General features: G+C 34.2%; 1 protein-coding gene across 3 annotated transcripts in view; it reads left to right on the forward strand.

Annotated features, from left to right (window-relative positions):
- The first annotated feature begins 8862 nt into the window (after nt 1–8862).
- The window catches only part of TMTC4 (transmembrane O-mannosyltransferase targeting cadherins 4), a 68748-nt gene continuing 60329 nt past the window's right edge, over nt 8863–17281 (forward strand). For 2 of the 3 annotated variants that reach the window (XM_044667198.1, XM_044667199.1), the window contains exons 1-3: nt 8863–9039; nt 15108–15223; nt 16332–16548. In XM_044667198.1, coding sequence (XP_044523133.1) covers nt 8878–9039; nt 15108–15223; nt 16332–16548 — 495 coding nt within the window. In that variant the 5' untranslated portion in view covers nt 8863–8877. The remainder of the gene's footprint in view (nt 9040–15107; nt 15224–16331; nt 16549–17281) is intronic. The other variant, XM_044667197.1, reaches the window with a different exon arrangement.

The following is a 17281-nucleotide window of genomic DNA, read 5'->3' on the forward strand; positions in this document are numbered from 1 at the left end:
TCTGCTTCCATTCCCTTCTGCCATTCAGTCCACCCTTCATGATACTATAAGAATAATCTTCGTTTCTCATAATGTTACTCCTGCTCAAAAACCGATTTTGCCTGCTAAGTAACAGTTCACATTTGGCATTCAGTGAGCTAGAGTGGTGGTGTCAGAATCAAATAGAAACAGATCCCTGCTGGAATGTATTGATTTAGGCGAAAAAAAACCACAAATTAACTATCTTTATGTTGTTTTTTTATTTATTTTGTTGACCATTTCCCATATGCATCTTAATCTGGTTCAGACTATATAGGGGAGTTTTACCTTTGAGTTTGACTCCTCTGACCTAGAGATACCCTTTTTTTTCTAGAATTGTCACATTACTCCCCTTTGTGTATAGGACACTCCAACCACACTGCAATCTTTCTCTCTTGGATGAGCTCTATGATCTCCCACCACTATGTCTTTGCTCATGCTTTTATTTCCTGTGCCTAGATTTTGTATTCTCTGCAGCCCTTTTTCCCTGTAGAATTCCTATCCATACTTTATTTTATTTTTTAAGCCCTTACTTTCTGTTTTAGAAATATCCATATTTTAAAGTCCAACTCAAATGCCCAGATTTTTCTCTCAAGAATCCTTCCCTGATTCCACCACACACACCCCAGTGAGAAATAAATTTACTATGTAGAACTCAGCATTTTGTTTTGTAACTTCAGTTAGTGTGTAATACTGTTTAGCATGGTTATCTGTTTTTTGTTTCCCCCAATAAATTGAAATCTTCATGAGGACCTGGATGGTATATTGTCTAAACTTTGTCTCCCCTTAAACAATTCTGAGAGAAGTTACATAATAAATGCTTACCAAACTAAATTGCTTTAAAATACATATTATCTCTGACTCTGTATTCGTTATGTTGTGCATATTGTACATGTTGCTATAAATATGCCATTGGAGCCCACTGGGTTTTGTTTTTGTTTCTTTAAATTCACATTCCATCAGCAACCAGATTCTTATAGCTCTTTCTCCATTGATTCTAGAATCAGAACCTGAATTCATATTCAACCTCAGATGTTTACTGCCTTTGTGACTTTGGTGGAGTTGCTTAGCCTTTCTGAAGATCAATTTCCTCATATCTAAAATGAAGGAGTTGAACTAGATGACCTCTGAAGTCTTAACAGCTCTAGAGCTTTATTCCCATTTTTATATTTATATTTCCCACTTTTTAGATCTTCCTTTTTCTTTTTGTGGTGATTCTTCTTTTCATATTCTTGCATATTTTATTCTAATAATTACTTCCCAAGTGCTCTCTATGCTTCCCTGACTATGCTATCCATTTTCCAAACCATCTTACATGTAATTACTAAATAACCAAATACTATTTATTCTAAAACACTTTCCAATAATTACTTATAGGATGCCTATTATATAAAATGTAGCCCTTTCCTGTCTAGACTTGAATCATTCTACAAACTGTTCTTGACTTTTCCTTACTTTTTTGTTAACACTCTTCTGCCTGAGCTAAACAGCTCCTTACCATCTCATAAAGTATATTTATTTTTATCTCTATGTCTTTGCTTATTTTCTCTGCATAAAATACCTTTCTTCCTGTTCAGTTCAAGTCATGTTCTATCACCTTAAAAACCTAGCTCAAAACTCTTCCTTGGGAACTCTTTTATAATTGACTTCTGATGAGGGCTTTATTTTCTTGGTACTTATATATTCCTAGACTTAGTGGTTTAGTATTGAGAGGGACTTTAGAGAACATTTAGCACAACCATTTTAGATGTAAGGAAACTGAAATTTGTAGGATATTAATATTTCTTAGTATGTTGCTTTAGTTGCATATTTTTCTCCTCGATTTGAGTGAGACCTATGAAAACAAAAATTTTGTCCTTTCTTTTGTTGTATCTGACCCCATGCTCCATCCCTACCCAATACTTAGTACACAACTCTATACCTTAAAAGCTAATTAATTGAATTGCTAACTCATTGACTATATATGTTATCTCATTAGATCCTTAAGACAACCCTATGAATTAAGTGCTATCATTATGCCCCATTTATAAATAAGGAAATTGAAGCTAAGAGAGACTAACAAATCTTCCTGACTCCCAAGTCCAACACCATCCACTGAACTGCCTGGCTTCTTTCTTTATATCATCTCATTTTATCTTTCTAGTTTTGTAAGGTTGTGCTGTTACAGGGGGGCAGAGCTACATGGCTCAGTGGTTTGAGAGCCAGGCCTAAAGACAGGAGGGCCTGGGTTCAAATCTAGTCTTAGACACTTCCTAGCTGTGTGACCCTGGGCAAGTTACTTAACCTCCATTTCCTAGTACTTACCACTCTTCTGCATTGGGACCAATACACAATACTGATTCTAAGATTGAAGGTAAAGGTTAAAAAAAAAAAAAGTAGTGCTGTTACTGTCCACATTTCACAATTGAGGAAAATGAGACTAAATAAGTGACTTTCACATATCTAGGAGGTACCTGAGGTAAGATTGGAACCCACATCATCCTGATTCCAAATGAAATGCAACCTATCTTCATTCTTTCTACTGTTCTTAATCTACACATTAACTTTCAACTAGAATAATCAGAAGGGACTATATTTATACTTATGTTTTGTGCATCTTTTAAAATGTCACTTCAAATAATAGCACTTTAGCGATTGTCTAATTTTATTTATTTTTTCTGTATTATTGTTTTATAATTTTGTGATTTCTTCCTGATTTGGTTTGCTGCTTATTTCTTCTTCATAAACTTAGACTTCTTCATTCCTCAAGTAATTCAAACAAAAACTAGATATTTCAACTTTCCCTTTTGCAAGGAGATTTGACCCACACCCAGACCTTTCCACACACTACCTCAAAATTATATTTGGCTGGCTTCTCATTCCTAAATATGTATATGTATATATGTGTGTGTGAAAATATGCATATATATATATGTAGATGTATTGGATCACAAACATTTGAACTCAGGTCTTCCTGATTCTGGGCTCAGGGCTCTATCCACTGAGCCACCTAGCTCAGCCTACTGATAGATACATACATGCATATATGTATATATGTAATATGTATGTAGATAAGATATATGTATATGAATATATATGCACATATATGTATATTTAGTCAATACTTTTGATTTCGTTGTTTCAGAGAGCTTCAGTACAGAAACTTTCTCCACAGATGCAAATCAGCAGCTCATCTATGATTTAACTTAGGACCCCCTCTTAGGGCCCTAAATAACTCCAAGACTATCTTAGCTATATTACAGATATTATCCCATTTGGTCCTCACAACAACCTGGAGGTGGGTACAGTTTTCCCCATTTTATAGGAGAGGAAACTGAGACTGGCAGAGGTTCTATAACTTGCCCACTTGCCACATCTTACTTGTATTACAGGAAGGATTTGAATTTCAGTCTTCCAGGCTATCCTTCTATTCACTGGACTACCACATATGTGTATTTGATTTTTTTTTAAATCTCTTATTTATCATTCCTGTGTTCAAAGGTTATGGTATTTATAACTTCTTTCTTATGACTGACTTTCAGATACTTGCTTATTGCCATCATATTAGTTTCATTCTGAGGCCATGTTCTTTATTTTGTATTATTTGAGGGGTAACAACTTCTTAACTATGTATGCCTTGTTCCCTGAGGAATAAAAATGAATGTGTCCATGGATGGTCTTCAAAAATGAAGGACTGAAAAAATTATATATGATAGCATTTTGCTTGGTTATTATAACATATTATTGTTACAATTAAAATTATTCTGAGAGACTGATTTTGGGTAAGAATATCAGCTTATGGATTAGGCCAGCATCATCACCAGCAAAATGACAGGATATTGGCCCTCTTGAAGGACAAAAACCGCCTCCCTCCTGGATCAGGTACCTTTATACATTTTTGGGAGGTCATTATTCAACTCCTCCCTTGAACATCTCTGGTTGGTAAATCACTAATTAGGAGGTGGTCCATCAAACTGTCCACTTCTCCCCATCCCTATATGATAGGTAATATATATAATATATATATATATAGGAAAAGAACCCTTGTCCTTTTTATTTATTAATCAAATTTTGTTCAAAGGGAAGCATTCATTAGGATTCCTAAGAACAAAGAAAATGAAAAAACAGTATATTAAGTGGAATCTCTGACCTAGAATTCAGGCACAGAAATACACAGAAATTCTTACTGACCCTTCTATAGAAATTAATGAGTATATTAAAAATTCTTATAATATTGACATTTTTTAGCAGTACATTAAATGCTCTAACTAAAGTGACTATTTTCAGTCTGTTATTTAACTGGGAAGACCGGTGTGATAGACTGAATGCCAGTTGTGAAATTAGAACACCTGAGTTTCAAGTCCTGGTTCTGGCATTTAACACATTTGTGACAGAAGGTAAGTACCTTGTCTCTAAGCCTCAGCTTTCTCATACGTAAAATAGAATTTATAATATTTATATTAACACACTGGCTTTTTGTCACTAAAGTGATGAATAATGAATTAAATGCTATCCAATAATAATTATAACAGCTAACATTTATATAGAACTTTCAACTTTGCAAAGTATTTTATAAATATTATCCCACTGGATATTTACAATAAACCTATGTGCTATTATTGACCCAGTATTACAGATGAAAAAAATTTAGTTAAATGACTTGTCCAAGATCACACAACTAATAATAGATTTAGGTCAGGATTTAGACTCAGGTCTGCCCATGTTAACCTCCATACTTTACTGCATATTTTCATACTAAAGTAATATCATTTCATATCCTTCGTGGTGATTTTTTAAATCTGAGGGCAAAACTTTTATTCTTATTTTCCCATCATGCTAAATAATGGTATATTTTTAACTGACCAACTTCTAGTTTTTTAGCAGTATGAGGAAGCAGTCACTTCCTTACTTCAGTCAGTTGAAGCCCAATGCCATCGGTATAGAAAGTCTTACATAGTATTCGTAGCTGAAATATGGGTACCTGAAAGATGATTTACCCATTCTTTGCAAGGGGAAAAGATGTGGGAGATAGTCGCTGGAATATTTCCTGGCATCTCTTAAGAGCATGCACCACACCAGACCGAATGGCTCAGGGGATTGACAGTAAATGAGAAGCCGAGCCTTTCATCTCCAGGTTGTAAATTTAAACCTTTCTCAGGCTGCTAGAAATTGAAAGGTGTTACTATCAGATGATGAGTTTCCTCTCTTGTTTGATCTCCATTAGTGAGCTCAATAAAAATAAATGTCTACAAGAAAACTGTCTGTGTTGTTGAACCTTTGTTGACTCATTAATTCTGTAGTATGCAGAATTAGCATAGGAAATGAGGATTTAACAGATCTAAACTATCTTCTCAAAATAAGTAGGGAGGTACTGATCCTCCTTCACTGTTCAAAGCTTATGGCAGAAAGACCTGAATGTGGATCAAATCCTTTTGTTGATCAATTGAGGGCAGTCAGCTCTGAAACTCTTATTCTGCCCCCACCATTCACAGCTTCTATAGAAGATATTACATAGAAAAGGGAAAGAAGATGGTAATCTATCCTTGCTCTTGACCTCAAAAAGAAAGAACACAAAGAAGAAATATGGTATTAAAATGCCTTTTATATTGAACTGATAATGATTTGGATTAGACTATAAGGAAATTTGAGGCATTTGTGAGATTTAGATGATGTAGTAAGAGAGATCTTGGAATCATAAATTTGTCTTAGAGATCATTTAGTCCACCCATTGCAGGAATCTCTTTTCCAGTGTAGCATAATGTAAAACAAAATGAAAAGACCCAGGATCTCTAGTTCTAGTCTCAACTCGGTTATAAACTAAATATGTGTTCTTGGAAAAGGCACTTATAGTCTCTGGGACCTAGTTTCCTGGTGTATAAAAAGGAGAAAGTTGAACTAAATGTTCTCTAGTATTCTGGCTCTTAGATTCCATGGAATTCCTGATAGCCTCTGCCAAAATGCCTGCAGTGATAAGACATGAACTGCCTCCTAAGGTTTGTTGGGTATTGTTAGAGAGCCCTAGTAATTTCTCTTTGGTCCTTGTTCTGTCCTAGAGAGCAAAACAGATAACCACCCCTTCTTTGTCACTCCAGCCTGTTGGCTTTCATGTCTTCCCCAGCTTAGTTCTTTCTGTTAAAAATTAAATCACCAATATTTCATCTGTATTGGCTATAGTATTGTTTTTAGACACCATCACTATACTAATAAGATTTTTCCAGACACACTCATTTGTCAGTCTGCCTTCTCTTTGGCATTTTAAGCTCTTCTCAGCTTAGCTCTAGCCAACCATTCCAGTCTTAATATTACTTTGCTTCACACAGTCTTTTAGTTTAGCCAGGCTGACCTTTTTGTTCCTCATATATGATATTTCATCTCTTTTATTTATGTCTTTTCCCAGAATGTTCTATATCTGTCCTCCACCATGCTTGAAATACCACCCCCTCTTCCCTCCTTAGCCCCTAAGAATCTCTTGTTGTTTTTGTTAAGTCATATCAGTGATATCTAACTCTTCATGACCTCATTTGGATTTTCTTGGCAAGATACTGGAGTGGTTTGACATTTCCTTCTCTAGCTCATATTACAGATGAAGAAACCGAGGTAAACAGGGTAAGTGACTTGCCCAGGGACACACAGCTAGGAAGTATCTGAGGCCAAATTTGAACTCAAAAAATGAGTCTTCCTGATTTTAGGATGGTGTTCTATCCACTGTACCTCTTAGCTACCCTAGAATCCTTAAATTCCTTCAAAGCTTAATTTAGGGACCACCTCCTAAATCTGATTTCTTGATGCCCTTCTTCCCTGTGGGGCTAATGCTTTCTGCCCCTAAGCTTACATTGTTTTTATTTTGTATTTACTTAAATGAATTCATGCTACCTCCCTCATATAATGTAAGCTTCTTGAGGGCAAGTATTGTTTTACTTTTTGTCTGTGTTCTCAGTGCCTAGAACAGAGCCTGGCATATTGCAAGCAAATAGTAAATGCTTATTGATTGTCCTTTTTTTCCCCCATTCCCACTGCCAGTATTAGAGTGTAGGCCATCATTACCATATGCCCACAACAGCTTCTTAACTGGTCTTATTTCCCTTCTCTAACCATTCCAATTCTTTCTTTTTACTGCTAGCAAATTAATCACCTTGAAACAAATGCCTTGCCCAAGAACTCACAGTGATTTACTCTAATCATTTGGAATAAGTCTAAATACCTTAGCATGGCATTCTATGTCTTTTATCACTTTATCCCACCTTACCTTGGTAAGTTTATTTCCTCTTTATTCTCTAATACAAAGCCTCTTGAGTCTCAGTGACACCGATGTCAGTCATAGACCTGGGAAATACACTATACTTATTTTGGCTCTTCTGCCTTTGCTCACTTAACCTATAATGAATACCCTTCCCTTCTCACTCTGCAAATCAAAATCTTATACTTCTTTCAAGACCTAATGCAACCCCACCAATCCCATAAAAACTTCTTTGATTACTCCCTTGTTTCAACAGCTGAATTCCTCTAGAACTTGGGTAATATTTTAGGACTTACTAATCTTAAATTGTTGACTTTTTATATGTGTGTGTGTATATACATAAAAACATGTATATATGTATATATACACACATATGTATGTATATGTAAAATGTCCCTAACTGGGTTTAAGTTCCTTGAGGCTAAGAATGATTCCTACTTTTCTTTTGTGTTTCAAATAATAAATGCTATATTTTATATCCACATAGGTGTGAAAGTATGTATATTTCATATATGTATGTGTTTGTATCTTCATTCATTCAGTAGCTATTTATTGAGCATCCACTGTATTGAATGAACATTGTCCTTCCTTTCCAACATATGCCATTATTACCTTTTCTCTACCTATGAATCTTTCAAAATATTGAGTTTACAGCCTCTTTCCATGAGCCTTTCCAGAGCAATCCAACCTTTTTGACTAACTGCCTTGTAACCTTTTTATATTGAATTGTAATTTATTTCCTACATTATTTAACTTTTTATGTAATTCTACTATCTCCTGATTCACAATGGGGTTGAGTTTGTGTTAGTGGTGCAAGTACTCACACCAATATAATAATTGACCCTTGAGGTGTCATGATATGGTTTAAAGGCTTGTGTAGTTTAAAAAATTTGGATTCAAGGGGGCAGCTGGGTAGCTCAGAGGATTGAGAGTCAGACCTAAAGACGGGAGGTCCTAGGTTCAAATCCAGCCTCAGACACTTCCCAGCTTTCCCAGTGACCCTGGGCAAGTCACTTGACCCCCATTGCCCACCCTTACCACTCTTCCACCAAGGAGCCAATACACAGAAGTTAAGGGCTTAAAAAAAAATTTGGATTCAAATCCCAGCTCTATTAGTTACTATCTTGATGGCCTTGGAAAAAGCCATTTAACCTCTCTGGCCTTTAGTTTCTTATCTGTTGGACTTGATGAGCCTTTAGTTCCTTCTAGCTCTAAATAGAATTTTAAGAAAGAAATAATTCTTATTTTTCTTTCTGAGAACGGGTCTCATATCTATACATTTTTTGTCTTACAAAGTCCCTAGCTCAGGAGCTTCCAAATACTGGAAATTCTGTTTTTGGATTAGAGGGGAGGTAGCTAGATTTTTTTAAAACTAGTTTTGTGGTAACGAATTCATTACTCTAGATAAGTCCATTGAACTTTTATGATTGGATCTTATATGATGGTCTTGCCAATTTAATATATTTACTATTAAAATGCTCATAAATAATATAGAAATTTTGTGTTTTTTATTTTTACATTTGTGTGTTTATGTCAATTTACTTAGTAGCATTTATTATCTGTTAAAATATTCATTATATGTCTTACAGATTTCTAATCAACATAATGCTGGAGTGTCAACCTTGGAACCAACATTTTTCAAAATGGCTGAAGTGGATGTTAATTTGGATCATGTCATACCAACAACCATTCTTCCCACTTATTGGGCAAAACTTCTAGTGGCATCTGTTTCCTTTGTGTGCTTTGCCCATAGTTATGATGGAGACTTTGTCTTTGATGACTCAGAAGCCATTGTCAACAATAAGGTTTGTGTCTTACTGTGACCCTCAAAGTGATGCTAACAACTATACTAGACCCCAAACACAATAACTGTTCTCAGTTTGGCATATTTGCAGCTCTTATGGGAAATTTTATCTCTAGTGATCGAATGTTTTCCCCTATCAATTTCTGAGTTTCTTTTTGATTGTGTATAAAATCTAGTTTAAAATCTGTTGTAATAACACAGTATGATGCCCTTTCAACTTCTGCTAGAGTTATTGGATCATAGAATTAAAGGTTGGATCATCAAGTTGATCTTTGTGGTTTTTTTTCCCCTGCATAAAAAAGCTTCTATTTTTCCTCTTGGGGTCATGTAATCATAAATTTAGGGCTACCCTTAGAAGTCATCAAATTATCATCCTTAGCTTTTTTAAACTTCTACTTCCTAAATTTCTATATTTGCTTCAAGGTCAGTAAAAAAGTTTAGGAAAGAGAAGAATTGTGGGGAATATGATGGCTGCCTTCAGATATTTGAATGGTTGACAGTCAAAAGAGAAAAATTAGACTTGTGCTACTTGACATCCGGAATGGAACTAAGAACAAACTTTTGGATACTACAAAGAGATGGATTTAAAAATGATTAAGAGAGGGGAAAGCCCCTAACAAAACAATCCAAGCGTAAGGAGTTGTCTTGATAGTTCATGAGTTCCCTTTAAACAAAAGGTGGTAAGTAGGTAAGTTGGACAGGTTTTATAGAGACACATAGAGACATAGTATAGGAATGGGTTAGCTTAGATGAGTTCTGGAGTCCCTTCGAACCCTAAAGTTTTTATGACATTGATTCTAGTTTCTGCAGCTGCCAGTCAAGCATGGCAGCAACTCGGGTGCTTCAATTTATGTGAAAAGTGATATGACAGTGGGGAAAGTTGGGAGCATGCCCAAATGGCACATATTGCCATTGGTATCAGGACATTCCATGCTGACTGCTGCAGATGAAAGTGGCGTGCACTATTCCTCTTTACTGTATGACTTTTACACATTTTCTATCTTGTGAATTCAATCAGTTGGATGCATGAGGTCTTCATCAATTTTATCAGTGGATGTTGGGTATGAGATGCAAAATGTTCTTTTTCTTCATCTAATAGTGAGAATCAGGAAAGGGGGAAAATGATAATAATAATAATAATAATAGGAGATAGTAAAACCAAATAGAAATAATAGACTTTAACTTTAAGTACATTTAGAAGGGAACACCTGAACTTGAAACTGAGTCACTTTTGAAATCAGTAAAATTCACCAATAGCTACATTTGTTTCTGTTAAATCTGGCAGTACTCAGTAGAGTTTTTGTATCTTAAACTACAAGATGGACTTTATGAAATACATTCACCTACCTTTGCTGTAGAAACCTAAATGCTTCTTGTGGTATTCCTTTGGAAAACTTAATGAATTTTATTAAAAACTCAAGGTGAGTGCTTGCTTCGGCAGCACATATACTAAATAAACTCAAGGTGAGGAATTTTTCCAAATGGGAAATAAATGTCACTTTCAAACTCCTGAAATGTTTCACAAGTTGAAACATTTCTTCATGAAAACAGTGATTGTTTCTGAAAACAAAGTAAATTATGGCTGCTGAAGCATATAGTGAATTAAGAAGAAATAAAATGTAATTTTTCCCTTTTTTTTGAAGTGTGGGTAAATATGACAGACTACACCCCATTGCTGGAGATGTTTGTTTTGGGTACAATTCCCTCAATTATAATTTTTCTCTAGTTTACCCAGCAGTTACTGACAGATGTTATTGCTTCAGCTTATTTAAAAAAATAAAAAAGAAATGAGGAGGAAAAATTAAGATTGTGGCTATAGGCAAGTACATCCAATTAAATCAGTTGCTTAAATAACCTCAATCTTATTCACATATAATGCCTGTTTTGAAAACTAGAAAAGAGTTGATTTTAAATTATTTTTTTTAATTCTGTTCTTTCTTTTGTTGGATTTTGGTGATTAGCCTACCTTATAAAAATATTAACTAAGTGCCAGGGCAGAAGAAATTGGCTTAGAGGCAGGAAAAAAAGGATAAAGTATTCTTTGGCTTTATTAAACTAGGTATATTTAATTCTTTTCCTTGTGAGATGCAGCAGATGAAGTCATTTTGTGTATTGACTAAGCATTGTTTTGCCAGTATTCTAGGGCACCACACTGTGCCCCTTTTGTTTTCTTCCTAGCATCCCCCCTTCTTTCTTCCTTGTTTAATGAAAGATACTCTGTTCATTGGCACAGAGCCTACCATAATGGGAAACAGGCTGTTACTGGATTTTATTGGTGTTAAGGACTCTGTTCCAGATGCTTCCTTAAAGTGTTGAGCTGCTTTTTTTTTTTTTTTTTTTTTTTTTTTTTGCACTAGGATGCTTTTCTTTGAGACAGTTGAGTTAGCAGGAATTTCAGGCATAATACATCTTTTACATAAATCATTATGTAGAAAAATTGACCTTTCTTCAAGTATTGCACCCTGCTGTGTATAGACTGCAGCTAATCAAATATTTAGAGATTCTTCGGTATTCATTTTCTTTTTAGATGGTAGAAGTAGGCTATATAGAATCTTTCCTCAACTATATATCCCCATATTTGACAACTGAAATTAAGTAGGCTATTGAGTTTTGCTTTCAGATAAACCCATATTAGTGTATAGATTGTATATCCATTACAATTTCAGGCTAGATTTGAAGTAAGTTCATCATGCTTATAAGGGCCCTGGAATAGTTGCACTTTGTGGCAGTGAAATTCAGTAACCAAAGAGAGTATTAAATAATCAGCTTTAGCTTTAAATGCATTTCCTATTAAAGATTCTCTTCCTTTGACATACCAAACAATCAGTTACCAAGTGTTTATTGAGTAAATATGCACCCCCTAAAGGATTCATATTAATTTCCCTCATAAAAAAATTCCTGCTTCACATTGCTTTTAAGAGGGGAAAAAAAAAGCTTGAACATTACGTTTTACATTTAAATTATTGGGGACTTGAGTTTTCCTTTTTTACTGTTCTGGTAGTCTAGTTGGCAGAACACTGATCTTTCACCTGGAAGAAGATCTGGGTTCAAATTCAGCCTCAGACATTACTAGCTGTGAAACCCTGGGCAAATTATTTACCTTCACTCAAGCTTAATTTCTTCATCTATAAAAGATATAATTAGCACCTATCTCACAGTATTGTCTTGAAGATAAAACAAGATAGCATATGTAGGGTGCTTTTTAAATCTTAAAGTGCTATCTAAATGCTAGATACTATTTTTATTATTTTTACCTGTTTCATAAGAATCATTTTAGAATTTTTGAACTTGAGGCTATTTGAAAGAATTATAACTCCATATACATTTATATATAATGTAACAACTTTAAAATTGTATAATTTTGATTTATTAATAAATAAAATATGACTTTTAAGCTTTGTGTGTTTTTTCATAATTTCTACAACTTCTGTAGATGAACTTTTTTTTATAATTCATTCTACTGCACAATCAATAATGAAGAAACTTTAAAGGAAACTAGTCGCCCTCAGGAGAAATAGTTTACTCACGCAGCGTAATGCAATTATTTTAATGAAATGCTTTTGGTAAATGGATCTTAGGTTATTATGTCTGTGATTTAGGTAAATTGCTTTATTAATTGAGTAGAAAATAATGGAACAAGGCCTGTACCTCAGCCTTGGTACACCAACTTATTTGCATATCTCTTTTCCTTTGTCAGAGTATTTATTTCATTGATGGGCCAGGTCACTAGAGAGCTGTCCCTTGTAGCAGAATTTCTGAATGAAAGCATTTCTTTGTCATGAACGAAAAAGCAGCAGCAAAATATAAAAATAAAAGGCTTCATCAGGTTAAGGCAGCCAGAAAGCAACATTATTTTCTTTCTAACTAGAAAGCAAAGATCTTATTTAATATAGGAATACAGGGTATGGTCATTTCCAAAACTTTTTGGCATATTTTTTGTGTCTTTTTGGTAATACATACTTGTCAGTATCTATATAATGCTCTCCATATGTCTGTTTTTATTCATATTTTCTTGAAAACTAAAATTTTTAAAATACCTTAATTTAATAGTTTTCTACAGCACTTAGCAGTTATATCTGACTCTTCATAACCCCCATTTGGGGTTTTCTTGGCAAAGATATTTGAGTAGTTTCCCATTTTCTTCTCTAGCTCATTTTATAGATGAAGAAACTGAAGCAAACATGATTAAGTTCATATATATATATATAAACACTTTCTGTCTTAGTAACAACTCTAAGACAGAAGAGCAAGGGTTAGGCAAATGAGATTAAGTGACTTGCTCAGGGTTCACACCACTAGAAATTATCTGAGGCAAGATTTGAACCCAGGTTCTCCTGACTAAAATTCTGGTGCTCTATTTATTGTGCCACTTATCTGGCCATGTATTCTTTCCATTAAATTATTCTGCATTTATTTCATTAGTATTCTGATTAATCCTTTCAGCTTATCTGGATTTTTTTTTGTTTTTGCTATCAAGAGTAAGGTTTGTCATCATATATTTCTTAAAAATGTCATGAATGTAATTTCTAAGGAAAGGGTTGACTTACTTAAATAATAACTATTCATTGCCCAGATGAGTAGGATTGCATGTTGTAACAGAGCACTGGATATGGAGATAGATAATCCGAGTTTGAATTCTACATCTGCCAGGATGTATCACTTGAACAAGTTACTAAGTCTTCTTGGGTCTCAGTTTCATCATCTGTAAAATGTGGGGTTTAAAGAAGATGATCCCCACTCTTAAGTTTACATCCAGCTCCAAACCCCCTATCCCTAGCCTTAAATATCTGTGTATTCTGATTTTTTTCAAAGTAAATTCTTAGTTGTTATATTTAGTGATGTGATCAATAACTTATAATTAAGTAATATCCCCACAGAGTTTCATTAATTTTTCATCACTGGTTTGCCATTCTTTATCTCTGCCTCTATTGTCTAATGTGGTTTCCCAGCTCTGGGAATAGAAAAAACAGCAGATTGTTTTCATTGTACTTCATATGAAATGTGTGGACAGAAAAGCCATGGAGACATTTTTTTTACAAACATTCAGAAGTGCTAAGTTTCTGTCCCACACATTACATCTTCCAGGTGCTGTGTAATGAGAAGAATCCAGCAGCCCCTTACTTATTTCTATTGAAGATGGCATAAAAATAAATAAGATGGGTCAGATTCTGATTCCCTTTTCTGTACCTTTTGCTATATCCAGCATTCCCTCTGAAGTCCATAAGTATTCCATGCACAGAGGGAATGTGTCAGGTATGAAGAGGCCTTAGTACTTAATTATCGTAATGTGTTATGGTTACTAAATGGCATGTTGTAAAATGGATTAATTTTGTTTTCTTTTTAATAGTTTATCAATGCTTTTTTTGAAACATTATCCCTTCCCAATAATTTCTCTTCCCCATAGAATCTTCTTCTTTTGTATGAAGAAAGCATATTTAAGTAGAACTAACACAGCAACCATCTTTGACATTGTATGCAGTTTTTGCATTTGTAGTCTACTCCCTGTCAAGAGGAGGGAAAATACATTTCACCAATAGCCATTTGGAATTTAAATGGATTAAAATTGAACTAATCTGAATTCTGAGATCTTTTAGTGCACTTTTTTAAATTGTGTGGTCATTGTGTATAAACTCTTGATTCTGATTTATTCCTTCTGTTAAATTCATGTAAGACTTAGCAAATTTCTTTGAATTCTTAATTTGTATCACTTCTTAAAGTGCAATAATACACTATTACATTAATATACCAAAGTTTATTCAGCAATATCTCAATTGATGGATACATCAATTACAGTTTTTGCTACCATGCAAAGTGCCAATACGAGCATTAATTAATCTAAGATGGCTTATTTTCAAAAGTGCATGTTGATTTTTGCTATTGATAACACCATTCTTAAACACGTTAACATGAATTTGTAAATGTTTGTTGATTGAGTTTTTGCTCTTCATGGGCTAACTGCCTTGGGTATGCCAGCCATTATCTTCTTTTTGATAGACCAGTTTGGAACATTCTGTGATATGTTTTGAAGGGTTTTCTTTTGTTTGTTGGTTTTGTTTTTGTTTTTTGTAGGACCTTCGAGCAGAAACTCCACTTGGTGACCTGTGGCAACATGACTTCTGGGGCAGTAAACTCAGCAGTAACACTAGTCACAAGTCGTATCGGCCACTCACTGTCCTAACTTTCAGGTAAGCTGTGCTGAAACACAATGCTGTTTGGTTGTTTCAAGTTTCCTTTCATGCTATAAGATAATTTGTGTGGTATTTTTCACATAATAAATATTTAAAATTGGTTGTTAAATAAATGGATGGTGATTCATGTCTGATTCCAGTTTAATTATAATCTAGTTGAGGTATGAACTTCTCTGCTGAGAGCTGACAACATATTAATAGAGTTCTGAATCAGCTGTTTTTCAGACATTTGGACACACAGCCATTTGGCCTGCAGGTCATAAAAACATCAATAGTATACATATGTAGGCAATCTTTGAAAAAGCATTACATTTACAGTTCCACATCATCTGAGGTAGAGATGTGCTAGCTGTAAAAAGATTCAAAATGCTCCCACCAAACAAACAAATGCTTGACTAAAGTATAAACAGCTATTGTTTTGATTACATAAGATTATTTACTTCATGAAGGTTTCTCTAAATTTTCAGCACATCTGTATGAGTTTATAACTCATTTACTACTTACTAGAGAAACATAAAACTAATGTTTTCAGTAACTGAAAATTAAAGATCAATTGGAAATTAAAATCTCAGAAAAACATTAGTCATTTGGAAGAATGTTTCAATTTGTCAAAACAATTTGCATGCTTTTTAGGGACAAAATTATATAATTAGGCACATGTATACACATATATACACACACACAAATACACAAACACATACATGCAGAGTACAGCATTTCTTCCCCCTAGATGTTTTTAAATTTCATAAACTAGTATATGCCCTTGATAAATCCTTTATTTAATTTACTCAGTATTATCTTTATATTTTAAACTGCTCTCTTATAAGATCTAGTTTTTTCTGCCTTTTCCATTTCCTATACTGTTTTCACTTTCCTTTGTATGCCCCTTTCTTCCATTTTTCCAGTGCAACTAATTAGATTCATACTTTCTTTGCTCTTTGAATTGACAGATTTGTTCCTTTTTAAAGCATTTTAGCCCCCAATGCACAATGTATTTCTTTCCGTTTTAATATTTTTACTTGCAACTGCTCTCCTTTGAATCGTTTAGGTTTCTTTGTACATATACTTTTATGAATCTAACCTTAATATTCTTTGTTTGCTGCAGGATTAACTACTATTTATCTGGAGGTTTCTACCCAGTGAGTTTTCATATAGTAAATATCCTCCTACATTGTAGCATCTCTGTCCTAATGATTGACGTCTTCTCAATATTATTTGGTGGCCTACAATATACCAGTAAAGGAAAGAGATTAAACCTTGCTCCTAAATCATCCCTCCTAGCTGCATTGTTCTTTGCTGTACATCCAGTGCATACAGAGTGTGTAAGTACCTACCTGTTGCATCTGCCTTCATAGAGGAAGTTATAAGATCTCAAATATTTATATATTTCTGTTCACTTTCATAAAATGGTCATTCTGTGGTTCCAATATTATAAGTAGCATAGTCTACCATCTCCTACCAAATGTGAAAGATAAGGAAATGTACTTATTTATTAAAGGCTTAAGACCTCTTAAGTAGCAAATAAATGAAAAGGAAGTATAAAAATTAAGAACTAAATATTGTTCAGGTTATTTAGCAACAATAATTGTAGGGATGCAAATTTCCATATTCAATAATGTGGAGTTCTTCATTGTGTATGGTGCCTTATGGTTAAAAAGAGCTTTAAATAGAATTTCATTTGATATCCAAAACAACCCTTTATGATAATCTCATTAAATTATATCATAATGGTGCTAGCATTGTTGCCCATTTTATAGATGAAGGAACTAAAGGTCTTTAAAGTTAAATTGTTTGCCCAAGGTAACATAGTTATTAAGTAGGACTCAAACCTAGATTTTCTAGTTTTTCAAGTCTTATATATTCTTTTTCTTTCTTCCTTCCTTCATTCTTTTCTTTCTTTCTCCCTCCCTTCCTTCCTTTCTCATTTTCTCACTTTTTTCTTCTCTTTCTCTCTTCCTCTCTTCCTTTCTCCCTGTCCTCCTCCCTATCTTCCTTTCTTCCTTCTTTCCTTATTTTCTTTCTTTTTCTTCCTTCCTTTCTCTCTCTCTCTCTCCC

The sequence above is a fragment of the Gracilinanus agilis genome, chromosome 3 (genome assembly GCF_016433145.1).
Source record: "Gracilinanus agilis isolate LMUSP501 chromosome 3, AgileGrace, whole genome shotgun sequence".
Taxonomy (NCBI): Eukaryota; Metazoa; Chordata; class Mammalia; order Didelphimorphia; family Didelphidae; genus Gracilinanus; species Gracilinanus agilis.